The following is a 23081-nucleotide window of genomic DNA, read 5'->3' as shown; positions in this document are numbered from 1 at the left end:
TAAAGAAAGGCTTTGTGCTTTCTGTTTGAGGTCTCTGTGAAAGTTTTAAAGCAGTCTTTTAGTGCCGCTTTGATCGGTCGCGTCCGTTACGGAGAACTGTCACGTAAAATAGTTTTTTCCTCATAAATCCGAACACGAAAAATAAAAGACAAAAGACTTTTTAAAAAAGACAACCATCCACAACTTTATAACACTCCAGTCAAAGTACCTCTTTTTGGTCAACATCCTCCTTTTTGTAGACGAAATAGTCCCAAATAGCTGATTTTGACTTTCTTTTTTGTACGAAATCATCATTCTCTTAATACACCATGGGTGCTACTACCCTTCACATCGCATGTGATGTGACTATTGCTCATGCGCACAGCCCTACTAGCATAATTTAAACTAATCGGTTAACCGGTTTCAACCGGCTAATGAGGCTCGGTGGTCGGTCAAGAAAATTTTTCGTTTTCGCCATCCCTATTTGGGAGCGTCCTAGGCTTTACCGTGGTGATGGCTTACACCCAAGCAGATTCGGATCGGATCTTCTGTCAGATAACATCTCCAAAATGTTAAATACCCTTTGACTAGTAACCAAAAGTTCAAATCATAGTCTCTGCTGCACCAATTTAACTGATATAAATACTAGTGTAGAACATTGCATAGAAACTGTGTCTTTTCCTCGTTTAGTGAGATCAAATAATAAATCTACTGCAGGATCTAGAAAAAATCTAATTGTTATTAAACCAGAAAATGTTGCTATTAGTAAACAAAAACAATTTCTAAAGCTAGGTCTTCTAAACATTAGATCACTCACACCTAAGGCAGTTATTGTAAATGAAATAGTCACAGATAATAGCTTCAATGTACTTTGCCTTACTGAAACTTGGCTTAAACCAAATGATTATTTCGGTCTAAATGAGTCTACTCCATCTGGATACTCCTATAAGCATGAGCCCCATCTGATTGGTCGTGGCGGAGGTGTTGCAGCGGTCTATAGAGATATTCTCAATGTTGCTCAGAAAACGGGTTATAAGTTTATTTCGTTTGAAATACTTGTACTAAATGTTATGCTCTTAGATGTTCGAAAAACATCCCTATTATCTCTAGCCTTGGCTACCGTATATAGACCGCCTGGGCCTTACGCTGATTTCCTAAAAGAGTTTGCAGATTTTCTCTCAGATCTATTGGTCAATGTAGATAAAGCATTAATTGTTGGAGATTTTAACATACACGTAGATAATTCAAATGATGCGTTAGGGGCTGCGTTTATAGATTTATTAAATTCATTTGGGGTCAAGCAAAACGTCACCGGACCAACTCATCGTCTTAATCATACACTCGATTTAATTATATCATATGGAACCGATCCAACCGATATAGATATCATTCCACAAAGTGATGATGTCACTGACCATTACTTGGTAACTTGCATATTACGTACTGCTGTAATATGTCATGCGGCGCTGCGTTATCGACCAGGCAGAACAATCCTTCCATCCACCATAGATAATTTCTCAAATTGCTTATCTAATCTGTCTCAGCTGCTGCCTGAACCCAAACAAACAGATGAACTAGAAGAACTAACTAGCACTATGAGCACCATTCTCTCTAGAACATTGGATGTTGTTGCACCCATTAGATTAAAAAAGGTCAGAGAGAAAATTAAAGCACCATGGTACAATAATACTACGCATGTTCTAAAGAGAGAAACCCGTAATTTAGAGCGTAAATGGAAACAAACTAATTTAGAGGTCTTTAGAATCGCGTGGAAAGACAGTATGTCGCGTTATAAAAAGGCCCTAAAAGCGGCCAGGGCTGAGCACCTCCGCAAACTAATAGAAAACAACCAAAACAATCCAAGGTTTTTATTTAACACCGTGGCTAGACTAACAAATAAACAGATGTCACCTGAACAAAATATCCCGTTACAGTTTAGTAGTAATGATTTCATGAACTTCTTCACTGAGAAAATAGAAAACATCAGAACCACAATTGTAAACGTTCAATCCTCAATCGCACCTTATAATTCAGCCTTAATTATCACCCCGCAAGAACAATTACAGTGCTTTTGTAACAAGGTTATTTTAGTTATTTTCACTCAAAATCCTCCTTTTCCTGTTGAATTTAAATGTAATCCTGTTTCTTTTATATAATTGTATGGAATACTTTGTTTTCTGAGTTGAGATGTATATGATTTCCAAGATATGTTGCACATTTGTTGAAGTGCACTGTTGCTTTAAGAGTACATACTTGATCTGGCGCGCGCTCCGCTCGGCTCGCTCAGTTCACTTCCTGCTGAGCCGAGAGGAGGTTATCTCGTGGCTCGACGAGCCATCAAATGGTAGTATTGCTGATATTTGATATGGTTTTGCATCTAAATTGTTTCTTGATTTGTTAAACATACTTTGCAATGTGGGATTGTACAAATGTATATTTGCGACTATTGAAGATAGTATTAGCGTGGCTTATTTACTCCATTTGCCAACAGGTGCTAAGCTATTAGCTGAAGAGAGTCACGAAATACATGTTTACAACATTTCTCATTTGTGCAGGTATGTTATGACATGTTGTGTACAACTCTTGTGATTATTTTTTGACATGTTTGTGTTTTGTTAGCTTTATACTAAGCAAGTTAACTCAATGTGTTTTGAAATGTAAAACGGCTCGCTCAGTTCACTTCCTGCTGAGCCGAGAGGAGGTTATCTCGTGGCTCGACGAGCCATCAAATGGTGCTAAGCTATTAGCTGAAGAGAGTCACGAAATACATGTTTACAACATTTCTCATTTGTGCAGAAAATAAAGACCGTGCTAACCAGCAAGAGGGTTGAAGCTTCTTTATTGAGTCCATCAACACAATGCAGAGTGGAGTCCCATCACGTGGGGCTCGTTACACTTTACAACTATAGAACAAAAAGAGTTAAATAAACATATCACTTCATCTAAAACAACAACATGTTTATTAGATCCTATACCAACTAAACTACTGAAGGAAGTGTTACCTGTAGTGGAAGAGCCTCTCCTCAATATTATTAACTCGTCTTTATCTTTAGGTCATGTTCCAAGAACATAAACTGGCAGTTATAAAACCTCTCATTAAGAAACCACAATTAGATCATAATAACCTAGCAAATTATAGACCCATTTCAAATCTTCCTTTTATGTCTAAAATACTAGAAAAAGTTGTGTCCACTCAACTGGGCTCTTTCTTGCAAGAAAATGATATCTATGAAAAGTTTCAGTCAGGATTCAGACCGCATCATAGCACTGAAACTGCGCTCGTTAAAATCACAAATGATTTACTCTTAGCTTCTGACCAAGGCTGCATCTCAATACTAGTTTTACTTGATCTAAGTGCTGCGTTCGATACTATAGATCATACAATACTCTTAGATCGACTACAAAATTATACTGGTGTTCAAGGACAAGCATTAAGCTGGTTTAGATCATACTTATCTGACCGCTACCATTTTGTCTATTTAAATGGAGAAAAATCGATCATAATTCCAGTAAACTATGGAGTGCCGCAGGGATCTGTGTTAGGCCCTCTGTTATTCTCAATATATATGCTGCCACTTGGAAATATTATAAGGAAACATGGAATTAGTTTCCATTGTCATGCTGATGACACTCAAATATATATTTCATCACGGCCGGATGAAAACGCTAAATTATCCAAATTGACAGAGTGTGTTAAAGATATAAAATATTGGATGACGCGTAATTTTCTTTTATTAAATCCAGACAAGACAGAGGTAATACTTATCGGTTCAAAAAAACGCCCACAGAACCTCTCACAATACAACTTTGACATCGTAGGATGTCCTGTTACTTTATCCTCTACAGTAAAAGACCTGGGTGTTATACTAGACTGCAACCTGTCTTTTGAAAATCATATTTCGTATGTTACAAAAATAGCCTTTTTCCACCTTAGAAACATTGCTAAGCTACGTAATATGCTATCAGTTTCTGATGCAGAAAAGTTAGTTCATGCATTCATGACCTCGAGACTAGATTACTGTAATGCTTTATTAGCCGGTTGTCCTGCATCCTCAATAAACAAGCTACAGTTAGTCCAAAATGCCGCTGCTAGAATTCTTACTAGATCAAGGAAATGATCATATAACACCGATTTTATCATCACTACATTGGCTACCTATAAAGTTCCGTATTAATTATAAGGTATTGCTACTGACTTATAAAGCCCTAAACGGCTTAGCTCCAGTCTATTTAACGGATCTTCTATCGCCCTATAATCCATCGCGCTCTTTAAGATCACTTAATTCAAGGCTTTTGGTCATACCTAGGATATCCAGATCAACCAAAGGAGGGAGAGCATTTTCACATTTGGCTCCAAAACTCTGGAATAGCCTTTCTGATACTGTTCGTTGCTCGGACTCACTCTCCCAGTTTAAAACTAGATTAAAGACGCATCTTTTCAGCCAGGCATTCATATAATATTGTTAATCTCACAGTTTCAAACTACAATCCGGCCTCTAGTTAATAAATGCCAGAGGAGAACTGGCCCCCGACTGAGCCTGGGTTCTCCCAAGGTTTTTTTTTCTCCATTAGGTCACCTGATGAAGTTTTAGGACACCATTAGGTCACTTGATGGAGTTTTTCGGTTCCTTGCCACTGTTGCCTTTGGCTTGCTCAGTTGGGGATATTTTCGGGATATTTAATTTTATTCTATCAATCAATAAATTCCACTAGAAACAAACTTTGTTGTATTATTTTATTTTAATACTGTGAAGCTGCTTTGATACAATCTGTATTGTGAAAAGCGCTATACAAATATACTTGATTTGATTTGATTTGACTTTAAAGTATGTAAATTATATAAAAAAACAAATATTCTCTGTTTAAGTAATCCGTATGAAAGCAGCGGCATGTACAGTTTCTCAAACACTTCCTCATTAACTCTAATGTGACCACGCCCACGCGCGCACGAGCGATTGACATGCAAATGATCCACGCAGAGAAATGCAGACCTGTAAACGCCCTCATCACCTCAAAACAAAGAATCAGAGACTTAATCAGTAACTTACTCCTCTGCTTTTCATCGAGTTTGGAAGACTGTGTTTGTGCTGTTTCACTTGGATTCATCTCAGAAGAATTAGAAGAACGCGATTTGAAGATGAGAAGATTTTTAAGGTAAGACATGTTAAACTGGTGGTGCCAGATTAAAATGTATGTTATAAAATGAGATTGAAGTAAAAACATGAACTAAGCCTAATATCGTACATGTATATGTATCTATAAATAGACAACATGTTGAAATGTGAACTAGACTGGTAGGCAATACATGTCCGACACAAGGATGTTGTGACACTGCCACAGTAAAGCCCTGCAATAAGCTCACTTAAGTAAAAAAAAAAAAAAAAAACGTGTGAGATATCTGTATGTGCCATGCCAATATGTTTATTGTTTATTTATTTCTTGGCATGTATGTTGATTTTGAACATTTGCCTATGCTTATTTTTGAGGGGACTTTTGTTCAGCTCTAAGGACTCTTATTAGGATGAGCTGAGGGATAAAAGAGAAAAGGGGGGCGGCCATTTTGAAAAGTGTGTTTGGTGAGGTGGCATGGTTCTTTTGGGCTAACCTAGCTCTGAGTAAATTGTCTAGAATGTTCTCTGAGAAGAGAGACTTTGTGTATTAGATGTTGGAGCCATTCCATATGTGCACGCCCTGGTCTCGGATATACCTGGTGGACTATACTCTGGGGCTTATTTTTCAGCTGGAGGATAACCTGTTTTGTGGGGCCTTGAACCATTGGATTTGTATTTTTTGCTCTTTTTGGGGACACTGTTTTTCCTGAGGACTTTAAATTGCCTACATACCTCAGCAGGAAAGGACTGAGATGGGACTGTTAAGTATTATTTTTGTTATTTATATTTTGCTTGGACTTACTACTCTTGAACTTTCTTTATTTGGACTATTTTGTTTGAGTTTTACACAAAGAGTCAACAGATTTATGTTATGTTTGCATGTGCTTTACAATGGTCTAAATTGCCTTTATATTTTCAAACCAATGTTGTTTGGGGGTCTTTGATGTCTTTACAATCATGCTGTTCTGTGTAGTATCTTTGAAATCATAAGATTAAAAGGAAACAATAGTCAACTCCCTTTGAGATAATTATTCAACCTTTTATTAAGAGTTGGAGTTGTTATAATGTTTTTATATTCTATAATAAAACACAGCATGATAAAAGTAGGCTAGTATGAGTGTATACTATGGTGAATATTATAATGTTTAGAACCGTGTTTACGGTTAAATACTGTGTTTATGGATATCTGCTGAAACATGGATGTATAACAATAATTAGTTTAACCCTCTGGGGTCTGAGGTGTTTTTGGGGTCCTTGAGATGTTCTGACATGCCCTGACATTTGTGCTTTTTTCAGTTGCTTATAAACATATTAATGGCAAAAAAAACACACACTATTTAGCACAAACAGGGCTACCATAATATGTGAGCAACAAGAATGTACATGTCTGCATTTTTGAGAGAATAATGTTTATGCGTGGTTATTGAAAAAACTAAAAACTAAAGTTTCTGAAATAAGACCACAAAACACACACTAAATATGTGCCAATAAGACTTTTGTCTAATGGATGTCATCGCCTAGTGTTTTTTCTTCAAAATTATGTGAAAATCACCCTGCCTAATCCTTCACATAACACAATACATTGATTTGAATTTTGCAAAGCACTTTCTGTTTGGAAAGGCAATATTCGAGTGGGCGTCGACGTCGATCATGCATATGTAGTGGTTCACACCTGAGGACCGCATACTTAATGAGCCATTCATTCAGGTGAGTCACTGAGCCACAAGAATGCAAGAGCAACAGTTGGAAGCATCTCAATTCTTTTTTTATTTTTCCACATATTGTGCTTGCAATTTGGCCTATAATAGCCAAGGAAAACATGTAATTGTGCAGTTAATTCTCATACTGTATTTTCAGTTTTGGAATATTTATCCTCTCCCCAAATTTGTCACTAATAAAACACAATAAAAATTATTTAAAGAAAAGGCTTATATTTACCTTTTAATAGTTTGTTTACATCTACCTTGTAAATATTTAAATAAACAACAATTCAAGTGTAATCTTTCTTTGTACAAACTAAAGTATACATTTTATCATACATATTTCAAAGTTAAGGATTTGATTGATTATTTGATTATTTTTGACAAAAAAATTGGCAAATAAAAGCTTATTTGAGGTGGCAGATATTTTACAGTAAAAATGTATAATCTATCCAAAACTAATCAACGAAATGTTGTCTTTCATATGTCTGTAACATAGGTCTTTCATTTTTATTATAAGGAATATAAATGCTAATTTGCAGTTTAATACGTTGCTTATACGGTGACGGTGTAAACAAGTAATGATCTGAATAAACTTGTGTTTTCTCGAGCTGATATGGGGCTCGAGAAAACACAGCCCCTCACAGGTTTGCGCCGTGGATTCCCGCGAGTCAGACGCGGATACTGTGTTTGTTTTAGGCTCGCGCAGTCTTCACTCGGACGCGCGCTTCAATCCGTTGTGGAGACTCTCTTTTCGTTCCAGTGAAATTACAAAATAAAATACACTCTTTTGCATGTCTCTGCCTGATATACAACCACTGATAAACAATCTGATTTGACAAAAAAAAAAAAAAACTATATGAGTGCGGATTCGAACTCAGAACCTCTGACACGCTAGGCAAATGTTCTACCACTAGACCACTTGAGTACACGTATTTACTCACGTGAAAACTCGGTGTTTACTCGGCGTGATCAATTCGCTCTTGAACATGCTGCCGTTCGTCTGAGTTACAATCTTCCTCTGAGGAAAAGCCAAGGTGAGTTATTCCTCGCTGTCCAGGATCATCTGAACGGCGTCTTTACCGGAGAAACGCGCCATCCTCTCTAAACGCGATGAACTATCAGTGAATCTGATCTGATGAAACTTCGTGTTTTCAAGGCATTGATCGGGGGGCGGGTGCGAAGCATAGATCACCTAAACTATTTACCATGTGAATAGTGCCGGGGGCGGGGCGGCCTCGGTTCATTATAGAGATAATTAGGCAGAAGGAAAAAACGGTACCTCTCCTTGCTTTCAAACGGATTACATGAGTTGAAAACATTTGTTTTTTTTATTAATTACTTCATTTAAAAGAAGAGATTTCAAGCTTCATAAAGACATACATCACGTGCCTGTGTGAGAAGTATTCGCTGAGTTATGATTCATTTTCGGACGCGTTTCAGAATGGACTACACGGACAGAGAGAAGGCAGAACTCCGTGATTATTTTTCTTAATTTGGCGAAAAGCACAACACTTTGTTTTTATTGTGAGTATACAGAAAAATAATACACATTTAACAGAATCGATTGATGTATGAAACTCCTATGGAAAATCAAAGTCAACAGAGTATTTATGAGTTTCTTTTACACTGATAAAAAAAAAGCGAGCTGGTATCGCCGGCGATACCGCCGACCTCAGGGGGTTAATAGTTTTGAGTGGCTTGAATGCTTCAGTAAATGTTATCTGCACGCGTTTGGAAAGCAAAATGCGCCAAACAATCGGCATAATTTTTTTTTTACTCCAAATGTTTATTTGCGTTATGACATTATGAAATGAGATTGAAGTAACATATGATTATCAATATATGTTTCTCTAGTGCAGAGAAGTGTTGAAGTGTTCCTTTTTAATGATTTATTGGCTATTGTTATTATTATTTTATATAGCACAGAACATAGCTTATGCCTACAAGGCACAACAAACCTGGTGTTCATTTATATATATGTGTGTGTGTGTGTGTGTGTGTGTGTGTGTGTGTGTGTGTGTGTGTGTGTGTGTGTGTGTGTGTGTGTGTTCTGTACATTTTAAAAAGCAATTTTAACCTGAAAAATCTAAAATGTATTCCCCAAATCATGCAGCCCTATATTTTCTCTTGATATCAGTATGTTCGCAGGTTTTTTTTTTTTTTTTTTTTCTTTAGGGATCAGATGCTCCAGTGAGGAGTCCGGCTGACTTCAACATTCACATGAGTCTCTGTACATGAACATGGTAAAGTGAAAATCAAACACCTTGGAAATGAAAGGTATGTACAATGTTTCAGGAATGGCACAAAGGTATATAAGTCTGGTTAAGTCTCTGTCTTTAGTTCAGTGTGTTAAATAATGTGCTTTTTTTGTCATTTGTTCTGTATCTTTGGATTGTGTTGTGTTGTAAATAAATCCAAACAATCAAAAAGCCATTCTTTTTTAAATCTCCTCATTCTTTATGCAAGGTTGCTCAGAATGACAGGGCCTGATAGCTCCTAATAGGGCCATTAGGGAGTGTCTTTGTCTTTCTCAGGTGTGAAAGAAATTAAATATTCATGATGTGATCACACATAAAGCTTTCTACACAAAACATGTCTTGCAAATTTTAAATCAATATATTGTCTTATCTGAATGAGCAGTCAGGGTGATTTTCACATAGTTTTAGAGCAAATATTCTAGGCTACGTCATACAATTTTCAAAAGTCTTGTGAAGAAATAATCAGTATGGGGTTCATGGCCTTATTTCAGTGAGAATTTTTTGTGTGTTTTCACACACCACGTATAAATGTCATTATCTCAAAACTACAAACTTTTACATACATGCTGCTGATATATTATTGTAGCAGAGTTTGTGCTGAATACAGTGTAATCAGACTTTAGCCATGAAAATGTCACAAGTAACAGAAATAAGCACAAATGTCAGAGCATGTCAGAACACCTCCAGGGCCCAGAAAACACCTCAGACCCCAGAGGGTTAAAATTATCCCAGATGTAACAAATTATATAAAGTAATACAATAATTTATGTATTTTTATAAATGAATTATACGTCCCTGAAACTTTCCCTGAATGAGGTACACTGATCTCCCAGTTATTATCTTTAAAACATAATAGGCACAAATCCCATGTTTCTGTAGTGAGAACTATTAAATATGTTTTATCAATGACACAATTATTTAACATGATATGAACATTAAAACACACAATATTACATTAAATACAATACTGCCATATTTTAACACCAACATTTAGATCGATATTTAAAGGTCCCGTATTATGCCCCTTTTCACAAGATGTAAAATAAGTCTCTGATGTCCCCAGAGTGTGTATGTGAAGTTTGAGCTCAAAATACCCAACAGATCATTTTTTACAGCATGTTTAAATTGACATTTTTTGGGGCTCAGAAAAACGAGCTGTTTTAGTGTGTGCCCTTTAAATGCAAATGAGCTGCTGCTGGACGACCCAGGGGGCGGGGCTTCATGAGCTCGCGCTCAGTCTGTCTGTCAGGACAAATTCATCTCACGGAATGATGATAATATCAGAAACTCTCAGTAACGGCGTTCATTTCGAGTCGGACAATAATGCCTACAGAGTCAGAGTGCTGTATAGAGATGAAACAGGTATAGATTAGTAGTTTAATTACGGTTATTATAACGTATTTGTCATCTGCTTGTATGTATCCATTATTAATAGCCTACAAAAGTCTGCTGTCCGAATGATGATCAAACATATACTGATGAGTTTAATAAAGTTTATTGTACATCACACAAAAGATGAAGCGTCAGTTTTTCTTCAGAAAATCACGGTAAGAGCTGAGTAAACACAGTAGCCTAAGTTATAAGAAGCCAGTAGAGTTGAGAGGGAGCATTCCTGTGGGCGGAGGTTAGTCTAAACACGGTTCTGGTGATGTCACTAATGAAGGAAGTAGAGGGGTGTAGTCCAATCGAGCCGTTTTATGTAGTCAACTTCTGTTAAATAAAATATCTCGCTTGGCATTGAACTTTGAGCTTTATAATTTTACAGATATTATTTATACTCTAACAACAACATTACACACTAACTAAAGTTTGAAACGTGGGATCACGTAGAACGGGACCTTTAATTATGTTAAAAACTACAAAAACTTTTTAATTAAGGGCCGTTCACACTAAACAACTTCTTCCGTTGACTTCACATGAAAGTGGGACACAAGAAACACAAGATCAAGTGAATTTCACTGTGCGAAAGAACACAAATGTTTGCAGTAAAATAGAGTAGATTGTAAATTTGTATATTTTGGAATAATAATTTGTTATACATGTTCGTAAAAATATGCACACAAACACAAAGACTTCCTTTACTGAGCATTTGTTAAAAAACAGAAACTTTTGCAGGCATGTCATAGTTGAACTGTTTATCTAAATCTGATGAAGTGCTTGAATGTTTCTAACATGAATGTTCTTCAGCCTCATGAATAAATGAAGAATAAACACCAACCTCTTTGTTCTTCAGGATCTTCAGTGTGTTTCATTCTGCAGGGTTCTGGATCACTCATGTTCTCACTGTCCTCTTTAATAAACTCAGTCTTTGCAGATTTCAGCTCTTCCTGATGCTCTGATGCTCGTCCTCACTTGTAGCTGATGGGAATTTACAGCATTTATTGGGGAATTATGTGGGCAGAGCTTCACTGATGATGTGCTTGTGGTGGGAGGAGCTTCACTGATGATGTGAATGTAGTGGGAGGAGCTTCACTGATGATGAATTACAGTGGGAGGAGTTGATCTGCCAAAATCAAAAATATATGTTACGGAGTTTGTTTTTATGCTCATGGACATCAGAATATAATAATGTAAATTCTTCCAAATATAAATAATGGTAAGAAAAACAGAAATAAACATAGGCTACTGTTAGATTGAATGAACAATGCCAAACCCAGCGCTGAGGGAGCCAAGGTATCTCTCAAGTTTATTAGCATCTTTGTTTCAGAAGATATAGCAAGAATATGAGGGGAGTTACAGCGAGTTAACCAATAAGACCAACGAAGATGGTAGCTGAATGCAGTTTCTTGCCCCAAAAACATGGCAAAAAAAAGGAAGAAAACGTATCACTTCCACAACGAATGGGAGGAGGAATTATTTTTTACAACTGTGAAAGAAACTTGCGTGTCTCATTTGCGGGGCGACTGTGGTGACAGCAAAGCAGCACAATGTGGAGAGATACTTCACTACGTGTCACAAAAGCTACCATGCTAACTACACGGTCATCCTGTTTTCGGTCGAAGTCCATAGTAATCGATTGTCGAGTTGACGCGCGTGATCATAGGTAACTAAACCTATGCGCGTGAACTCGACAATCGACTACTATGAACTTCGACCGAAAACAGGATGTAAATACAGGTATGTGCGCTGGCTAAAATAACATCATTTTTATTCATATCTTTCACATCTACTGCAGTCAGATTCACCGTGTTCACGCTGAAGGAATCACTGTGCATTAGCTGTGCACTTGTAATGACACATCAAGGATGTTAAGAGGCTAAAAGCTGGTTTAAAACTTGCCCCATTGAAGTCAACAGGGTGCAAATTTTAAAAAGAGGATAACACGGTGTAGGCAACATCGATTTTTGACGTTGTTCTCTGTATTGACAGCACTCCAAATGTGCAAAAAAATGAGCTCAATGTTAAAATTGACCGGAGTTCTCCTTTAATGCATTTATTGTATTAGGATATCTTTTAAAAACAAAACAACACCAAAGGTTTAATTATACATTTATAAATAAATAATATCCGTAGATGTCCTGAACAAAATAACAGAGTAGCCTATGTTTTCATGTTTCCACTGTTCGATCGCGCCCGCGCCTTACACACACACACCCCATATTCTAGCATTGCAATCTTGACATTGCAGCCTGTTCATTATAGCCATGATAAAATATAAAAATAAAATAGTCAATCTAACAATTCGTACCATTTTGCGCATGTGAAGAGGGCAAATTTTTTTCCGTTGATATTGGAACGTGAGTGAAGTACAAAGCCTATAATAAAGAATAGTTTACCATCCAAATACATCGCAAATGTTGATTTTTTTTAATTCTAATTAGAGTTATGTGAGCCCAGTGCCGCTTACTTTCACTTTCGCTTATTAAGTAGCCTATTTCATTTTGGCTTGTTTATAGTTATTTTTTCATTCTTGATCTGTTCTGAATATCATTACATTTAAATGATTTGTTGTGGAATGTTTTGGGTTTTTTTTTTTTACCACATTTTATTGTTGTGTATATTGTTATAATAATACAGCGAAATTCAGTGCGGTCAATATGACCGTCTATTAGTCAGGTTCATTATATTCAGATTTTAACCTTTGTGGGATTTTTTGGGGGGATTTGCTAAACTACACATTTTTAGAAAGGTTATTGTATAAGGAGTCAGAAAATCAATGTTTGCATTTGCTCAGATGCCTATATGGCGGCCATATTGAAGTAAAAAAAATGGCCGCCGTAAAATGTAAAATTGTAATATTTCGACTTCTGAATAAACTGGAATGTTGATTTTTACTGCTAAACTCACACTGTAAGGGTCAAGGAATCCAATGGTGCTAGTTACACTTTACCATATTGACCCTTTGATGCATGAGTAGGAAAAAAATTGTAGTAAAATGTGGTTGTTTTCTTGCAATATATTTGTAATGAAAAGTTATCATTTCATATTCCAGCTGTTCTTCAAAAATATTTGAATTTTTTCAAAAAATATTTATTGTGGAAATTACAAAGATATGCACATTGCAAACCTACTAGAAAGGGTGCTGAGAGTGATCCACACACAAAGTAGTTCCTGTTGAAAGATTTTATTTAAAATTATAAAATTCCGCAGACTTGCTATATCAGACTACAGAGCATCTAACACATGTATAGTAAGCATTATCTTCATTTTACCTCAGAAAATATGTTATACATTTCAACAACATATTCATAAATATATGACTACAGCTAACTAAGCTAGCTAATATTACTGTATAGTGTGTGTCATATATGACTTTTGCTCCTCAGACTTCTGATATACTGGGATAGTTGTTTTGGAACACACAACATATTATATCAGCTGTGTCATCCCTCAAGAACATTGTTTTACAGAGCATATGGTACATGTATAGTAAGTAGCCTATTATCTTAGTTTTTACCTCACAATGTTATATTCCAATACATTTATGACTGCTGTTAACAGGTCGCTAACATTACTGTATAGTGCGTGTCAGTGTCATAAATGACGATTGTTTGAAAGAGTATTTTTTCCCCTACAAATTAGCCTACTTTATAGTTAGCTAACACTAGCTAGCTAATATTAGGCTACTGTATGTACGAGTACATCAGGATTTATGGGAAGTGTTCCCGGTTCCGGCTGACCTAATTTATGCAGCCTAACATTGAATTATAGAAGTCTATAATGTGATATGTGAATGCTAGGTCAAAGAGATGTGTTTTTAGTCTAGCTTTGAACTGACAGAGTGTTTCTGCTTCCAGGACAATGTTAGGAAGACTGTTCCAAAGTTTCGGTGCTAAATAGGAAAAGGATCTACCGCCAGCAGTCGATTTTGATATTCTAGGTATTATCAACTGGCCGGAATTTTGAGATCGCAATAGACGTGAAGGACTATAATGTGTTAAGAGCTCGCTCAAGTACTGCAGAGCTAAACCATTTAGTGCTTTGTAAGTAATCAGCACTATTTTAAAATGTATACAATGTTTAATAGGGAGCCAATGCAGTGTTGACAGAACTGGGCTAATATGGTCATACTTCCTGGTTCTGGTAAGAACTCAAACTGCTGCATTTTGGACCAGCTGTAGTTTGTTTATTAAGCGTGCAGGGCAACCACCCAGTAGAGCATTACAATAATCTAGCCTTTATGTCATGAACGCATGAACTAATTGTTCCGCATTTGTCAATGAGAGCATATGGCATAATTTAGATATATTTTTAAGATATATTTAAGAAGGGGTATGTCAAGCTGAGGAGTCCATTAACTGGAAGGAGTGCATTTTCTGCCAGTCTGATGATAAAAAGAAAGGAGTCCTGGTCTAAAACCCTAGATTAGAGTCCTATGGTCTCATTCTTCTGGTAGTTCAAGAAAGGGCCAGTTTGAATGATGGGAACTATGTCCAAGTACAAAGGCGACTGCAAAACCGCACTCCAGAAACAGTGTGCACAGAGAAGGCAGTCTGGCAACTCAAGTGCAACTAATACGGTTGAAATACAACGTGCAAGAGACCACAATGCACATGCTTTAGCTACAGGACACTACACTGCCAAAAAGCGTGGACAGAAAAGAAGAAGCACAGAAACGGCTGAGCCAGACCCCTCAACATCTGGTTCTTCATTGCCATTCACACAATCCCATATAAATCCACTGGATAAGTGATGGCATCTCTTCTGCAAACATAGGGCAGAAAGTGACTAGCTCCCTCCAACACTTGGAGCTCTGAAGCAACACATCTTGAGAGTCCATGCCCAAACAAGAGTATGGGCACAGGCAGCCATTGCTCTGCAGGATCCACAGCTGGATCCTCTGCAAAACGGATACTTCAAACACTCAGATGGCATGCTCAAACCAGTGACCACAGAGGTCCTCCCAGCCCCAAAGGCCATCCTTGAGTTCAATGCAAGTGTAAATTTGACTGCTCTTCTGGGAGGTGCTCCTGCAGAGCTAAGGACTTAGCCTGTACTGACATGTGTCAGTGCAGCAGCCAGTGCCAGAACTGGATGCAATAATAACAAGATAACGTTAGCTTCACGTTTCCCAGTGAGCATAAACAATGGTGGCATCGTAAACAAATTTAGTCAAAGTTGTCAATAGCCTATAAATGAACATTCAAATTCATAACAAACAGTGGATGAAAACAATCATTCACAAAATTGTCGCCCTACGTTACTGTGAATTTGCTTGATCATTTTCAATAGAGATTGATCGCTAGCTGCTAGATACATATAACTTATGTTGTATTCACCAAAGTTAACGCTGACTGCATGGTTCTAGCTAATTACATCTTTGTGTTGGTTTGGCGAATATGAACGTCAGTTTAGAAAGAAAGATGGATTTACCTGTTCTGCAAAAACAGAGCAACTGAATGTCGGATTGGAAACCCTTCTGCCGGCGGAGTTCTCGCCACCTTTCGAAGGTTTTTCCGATATAAATTCGGTACTTTTTGCGTTCCTTATCCCTGTCCCTCTTCTTTGCAATTTGTTCATCGAAACGTCGTCTCTTTGGTCGTGTGTCGGCCATCATTCAAACTTCCCTCTTCATGCTTCTCTCTCCTTCACAGCCCCTTCATGTGTTGGCGCACTAACCCCACCAAACCCCACCGTCAAATACATCTTGCCTGTGATTGGCTGGAACACTGTTTTGTTGTGTTTCGTGGTGCGGGTGAGGCCAGTTTGTTTTTGTTGCCGTTTGTGGAGCCTGTGGTGTCTAGAGAGACCACGTTTTTTTACAGTGTGTTCAGGGACAGGCAGCCAGCGGATAGTGAGGAGATGTTTGCTGTATGTGACAAAAAATGTTTTGGCCTAAAAAACGCGTGACATCGCTTATAGCACCTTTAAAAAGGTTGCTTAATCATATGTCAATAGTTCCCGAACATCCATGTTTTACATTAGCTAATTTTAAACTCTTCAATAAAAGGAACTCTGAGTTATCTGACCAACTGCTTGTGATGTGTAGTCTTTTTACCCATATTGTGGATGTATTTCAATGGAATGATGAAAAATTGTTTGCATTTAATATTCCATGTTCCTCAAAAAACATGTTTTTTTTTATTACAATGATATTGCAAAAAAACAACCACACCGGGTCATTTTTGACCCACTTGTGCATCTATGGCTTAATGTGGCAAAGTCTTGTAGCTTTGTAACTAGCACCATTGGATTCCCTGACCCTGAAAATGTGGATTTATCAGTTAAAATCAATATTCCAGCTTATTCAGAAGCCGAGATATTTACAAATTAAAGTTTTACGGCGGCTATTTTTTAAAAATTCAATATGGTCGCCACATAGACATCTGGGCAAATGCAAACATTGATTTTCTGACTCCTTATACAATAACCTTTCCAAAAATGTATAGTTTAGCAAATCCCCCAAAAATTCCCACAAAAATATATAGTGAACCTGACTATATGGCCGAAATAGGTAAATATGTTCATTTGTTTTTTTGCCTTATGTGTAATGTATGTGAAAAAACATTTTAAATGAAATTACAGACACTTTTTAGGAAAAGTCAGGTACCAGCAGGATTTTATTTTTTTTTTCAACAAAGTTACTGCAGATATAAAATTCAAAGCGGTCAAAATGAGTGCACAGAGTGGACACTTGACCTTGCATTTTTGACGGACATTACCGGGAAACTAAACGACTTGAACTGCCAGCTGCAAGGCAAAGGTAAGACTGTTGTTGATATGATGATAAGTGCTATAAATGCATTTAAAGCCAAGATGAACGTTTTCTCTGTAGATTTACAGAGAAAAAATGTGCTGCACTTTCCCTCTGTGCTGAATAGGGTTGCAAAATTCTGGGAATTTTCAAAGATGGAAACTTTCCATGGGAACTAATGGGAATTTAAGGGAATTAACAGGAATTTATGGGAATAAACGGGAATAAACTGGGAATTTTCAAAGTTGAAGGTTGGCTCTTCATAGGGAACTTAAAATATAGTTGAGGAAAGTATATTTTAGCATCATCTTGACTAAAATAAACAGATGCCATTCAAATACACTTTAATATGCATGCTATTCCTCAATCACATGCACATAGCACACTGCTTACTGCATGGCTATTGAGACCACACCCCCTACTGGCACTGTGCATGCCTCCATCACATGTACAGAAGCCCAAAGCACAAGACTATTGAAGGCACACATTTGAGCCTGTGGACTAAACAAAGTTAAGTAAGTTTTGATGATATTATGGGGAAATATATTTATTAAATGTTTAAATTGCAAATATCACATAAAAAGGTATTCATCTAGTACAGGGGTCGGCAACCCAAAATGTTGAAAGAGCCATATTGGACCAAAAAACCCCAAAACAAATCTGTCTGGAGCCGCAAAAAATTAAAAGCCTTATATAAGCCTTATAATGAAGGCAACACACGCTGTAAGTGTCTATATTAGCTTTATTAGCCCCCTAGTATCAAAATGATAAGTAGGCTACAAATACATAATAAGCATTCATGATTAAATGTTTATTTTCCCTGCAAGCGCATCCTGGAGAGAATGACGCACCACGTGACTACTCTGCTGTACGATCGTGCTTAACTTTCATTATAATTTTAATGTATTATGTTTCGTTTTATTTATTCGTGTATTATTTTTACAACGTTGAAAAACTTTAACCCTTTCACACGTAAATTTAAATTATTCTGGCTGACCCCCCAGCGTGAGTTTTTCAAGGCGACCATTATTTAGAATGTGTCACTTTATGGTTTCCATGGTGACGCATCATTGCGTGTCACGTGACACACCGCAGCAACAACAGAGCTGAATGAATGATGATCTGCTTTTATGTAATTTTTCCTTTTTTATTCAAAATATTCACAAATTTGCTAGATATGACATGACATATCTGATCTTCCGATTGTCAAATATATGCAAGTGGAAGTGTTTTGTTGTTTAAACACCTTTATAACGATCACGTTATTTGAGCTGTATGCGCGATGGGCGCCGCCATCTTAGTTTGTGCCGCAGACGCAGTTCAGAGAATCGGATCTGTTGGATTTACAACACGTGAATTCATCCACTTCTCCCGAAATACATAAAAGTAAGTGGCAGGTGAACTGGGAGAAGAATAGAGTAAACTTTAAAGTTACTTACACAATGTGTATCTGATATAAATAAAACGTGTCTAATTATAATGGAAAGGATTATTATTGCCTCTTCCTTTAACATCAGTGTGCATTTTACAAACTCTAAATGTATTTTTAGTACTTATATGTCTGAAACCTAAAATAAACATTATGTGGTTGAAAACACTGAAAAGTTGTGATATATGACAGCTCTGAGCGCGCCTGTCTCTGGCTCAGCGCCAGCCAACGCGCGAGAGCACATTTGAATTTAGCAGTTGATCACGTCATGCACTGACCGTTCTAATCACACCGATGTGATCGTACGTGCGAAGTGTTTGTCATGTTTTTCCTCCTACAGAAATTATATTAAAACAAAAGATATTTTTTTCCATTTTCATATTTTTGAAAAAACTCTAGGGCTGTACTCAACCAAAGAAAATCTTGGTCGACTGAAGTCCTGAAATTTTCGATTAAAAATCGACTAAAAATGACGTTAGGAAAAAAAACGTTAAATTAATTAGATGCGCACTGTGCGCAGTACTTGGTAGCCTTGTTGTCCGCCTAAATGAATTATAAATAAACAAACAACTAGTAGGCTATTTGCAGTATATTAAATCGTTTTTGACCTAATTATTTTGCACTGAAATGAGTCTGACACACGAGTCTGACAGCGCTGCATCACGTGCACCTGCGCAATATCAAAGCTTATGATTTCCGAAAATAGTACTATGTTGTCAACTAGTGATATCATCACAAGAACTGTTGAGGAATATGCAACATAATTTAGACAATTATTTTTGTCATATGTTATAATAATAAGTTATAACTGTCAGACACTATCATTTCACCGTGCATGTCCTCGCACCGAGCGAGGCTGAACATGAGCTCAGCTGAGACACGAATACACTATTAACTTAAAGCTTTTACTCTTAATAAACACAAAAGGCACGTCCACTTTAATAAAAAAATTATATTTATTAAACAAACCAGATCAAGAGCAGAAACTAAATAAAGTGCATAACTGAAAAATAAAGCATCCTAGGCTCAAAACTAACACAACCAACAGCACAGCGCAATTGCGCATTAGGCTCCAAATAAAAAAAAAAAAAAGTTAGGTTATCACACTAAAACATTGAAATATGCAAATTCTGATATGTTCATATAGCCTACTCAAAACAGACAGGGCAAGCTAACGCAGACAAGTGAGCTTACCACTTTTAGATGATATGTCATGTTTGTCGTCAAGCTGTGGAAAACTGTTGCTTGCAAACTTTGCATTCGACCTTTTTCCTGTTATCAATTTTAACAAAATGCTGCCACACTGTCGATTTCTTTGTTGTTGACATGTTAGAAGAGGACTGACTATTAAACGCTCTCACAATTAAATAAATAATATTCAGCATCAAACCTTCTACACTCGACGCTCTCTCTTGGGTTGAACTGATCCAAAAAAGGTGAAAACAAGGGGGGTGTTTTGAAGACAGACCGTTACAGTGAAACAAGGGTACTCTGAAAACACCCCCATTAGCATTTAGTGCTTTCCACCTGATGAAATGAGCGCGCCTCAGCGCGGCAAAACTGATGAAATAAACGCGGCAGAAAATCGACCAATCAGAATTTTGGTCGAACCAGAACGTATCGACCAACTAATCGACTAGGACAGTACAGCCCTAAAAAACTCCAGGGAGCCACTAGTGCGGCTCTAGAGCCGCGGGTTGCCGACCCCCGATCTAGTAGATAGCAAGCTGATAAGTTAGATGCTAAATAAGCTAGCATAACTTTATTTACCACATAAGTAGGGCTGGGCGGTATGACGGTATATATCGTTTCTACCGCGGAAGAAAATGTCAACCGTAACAGATTTTTTTATTCCGTGTATACCGCGACACGTAAATAAGTAGGCGTGGTTAACTCGCGTGCAGCGTGCGCGAGACTGAGACACTGATATTTGTCAAAGAAACATGAAGAAAGACCAAGAGGATTCACAAAAGGAATTACGTTTTCAAAATGAACGTGATATTTTCGGGGGAAAAGGCACAGAAGTCAACTAGAGCAGTGCAGCGCACTGAAAGTTTAGAGAGACACACAAGCTCACAAAGGGGCTTACATGACAACAAGTTCATATATCAATATTCTAACGAATAGAAATAACCTTAAATAATGTATCTATCCGTCTCTTATCTGTACAGTTACTTTCAGAGTGGACGCGCAAGCGGTTGCTGTGGTAATGAATATTTCCAAAATTCCCCAGCTTAACTTCCCATGGAAATTTACTGGAAATTTTCCGCCCCTTTGCAACCCTAGTGCTGAAAGACAATGCTTCTGCATCTGAGACATTTGACAAAGTTGCAGAAAAGTACTGTGAAGTCATAAACAGACTTGGGCAAGAGTTTGAGAATAGGTTTTGTGACCTTCATCAGCTTGAGTCATGCGTGTCGTTCATTTCCGATCCTTTCATGAATGTGGACACAACATGGTTTGCTGAGCGAGCAAGTAACTAAGTGCAACGTTCAGCTTGGATGCTGGACAGGTGGAGATTGAAATCATAACATTGCAAAATGACCTCCACCTCAAAGCCTACCAGGCTGCACCAAACTTTTGGTCCCTTGTTGACACAGAGAAGTACAGTGGAGTATGCACAGCAGCTATGAAGCCTGTTTTGTTCAACCTATCTCTGTGAATAGAGCTGCACGATTAATCGGTTAAAGATCGCAATCTCGATTCAACCCCCCACGCGATCTTAATCCTGCATTTCTACGATTCTGCCAATGATATTCAACGAGATAATGCGCTAGGGGTGGAACGGATCGCACTAGATTCGGTTCGGCACGCATGTGATTCACGGATTAACTGCTAAATTTAACCATCATTAGGGGTGCACGATTCAGAAAATGTCACGATTCGATTCAATATCGATTTTTAGGCTCAAGATTCGATTCAAAACCGATTCTCGATTTAAAAAAACGATTCACAGTATGTAAATGACAAGGGGTGGGGATTCACCTCACGATCCGAATCCGATTGCAGAACGATTCTTTATCTACTCCTCCCCCCTCCCCTCCCTATTAATTCATTAGTTTACATCGGTAATTTAGTACTTTTTTTAAAACAAAAATGTACAAATTAAAAAAAAAAAATTAAAACAGTTGTATGTTAAGAATTTTAAACTAATATAACTTCAAATAATATGTCTTAATCCCTTAAGACATAACTGGCTGCGTTTACGTTAATTTTGCACAAGTATATTAAACCACTTACACGGAGTCGCACAGCCGCATGCGCGAGCAATCTACACAAACAAAACGCGCGTCAGCATTTGAAATTGAAAGCAGCCTCTGTTAGTGAGGTTCATATTTTAAATATACAAGTCCACTGCATTCCAAACCACATAGGGCCTAAATGATGACTTCGTAGAGCATTTGTAAGGAAAATACCGAAAGGCGAGACAGCACGCTTCAAGTGTAACGTAACATCAAACAAAGCGCGCGTCTTTCATAGCGCATCCTGTGCAATGAAGCCTGTGAATGTCCTTGTAATTCGCTTCAACCTTTCCGAACTTATGAAAGATTATATCACGGAAAGTTTGTTTGGTGTATGTATGTGTGTGAGGAATTGGAAGTAGTAGGAATTAAAAATGCTGCCAATTTGGTCATTAGTTCAAAATGTGACAAGATTTATTTAAAAACATGCAAGTTGATTTTTCTAACATTACATAATTGATAACTTTTTGAAACAACATAGTTCATGATTTGTTAAAAGGGTTTGTCAGTGGCTAGTGAAAAAGGCTAGTCCTATGAAATGTAGTGATGTAAGTGATAATTATTGCTAATTATTGTGAGATATCATTTACGTGATTAGTGTCTTCACATAGATGAGTATTATTAATAATGTATAAGTAAAGGCAAACTGACTCAGTACCCATGAAGTAGCTCTCAGATTCAAAAAGGTTGGTGACCCCTGCCTTACATGATATATGAATATGATACATTGAATAACAAGGCCATGTATATGGTCAGCTTCTGGCTATCCTACCACATGTACATTAGTAGCCTGGAGGACTCTTATACTGTGTTCATAATTAGTGGTCGACCGATATATCGGCCGATATTTGGAATTTTTTAGATATCGGCATCGGCCGATAAATCTTTCCGTTTGGGCGATACATTTCAAAACAGTTTGTGACTGTGCATTAGCGCTTTTTTCCACTGACGCGAACAGAGCGAGTGTGAATGAACTGAATACACTCGCTCTGCTCCGCCCAGCACCGTAAAACAAGCCACTCACAAGTGAAGCAGACATCTGACAGACACAGTAAATGACCAATCAGCATTTGCTTTCTAACCTGACGCTACATTGTGTTACACACAAAAATACTCCGGCGTGCAGCAGAGTCTATTCAAACAGTACCGTGATATGCAGTGGCGTCATGCCCATTTATGCCCCATAATATACCAGAGCCTATAACGACTCAAATGTATTCTTCTG

At 37.5% G+C, this 23081-nt stretch overlaps 1 protein-coding gene across 1 annotated transcript in view; it reads right to left on the bottom strand.

Moving 5' to 3' along the window:
* Positions 1-23081, bottom strand: part of LOC311299350 (uncharacterized protein) — a 117128-nt gene that overhangs the window by 85845 nt on the left and 8202 nt on the right. The window contains exon 2 of the mRNA XM_084422867.1: positions 11270-11554. Coding sequence (XP_084278993.1) covers positions 11270-11327 — 58 coding nt within the window. The 5' untranslated portion in view covers positions 11328-11554. The remainder of the gene's footprint in view (positions 1-11269; positions 11555-23081) is intronic.

Source organism: Rutilus rutilus (genome assembly GCF_951802725.1).
Source record: "Rutilus rutilus genome assembly, chromosome: 1".
Classification (NCBI taxonomy): Eukaryota; Metazoa; Chordata; class Actinopteri; order Cypriniformes; family Leuciscidae; genus Rutilus; species Rutilus rutilus.
This window is presented reverse-complemented; position numbering and strand designations above follow the sequence as displayed.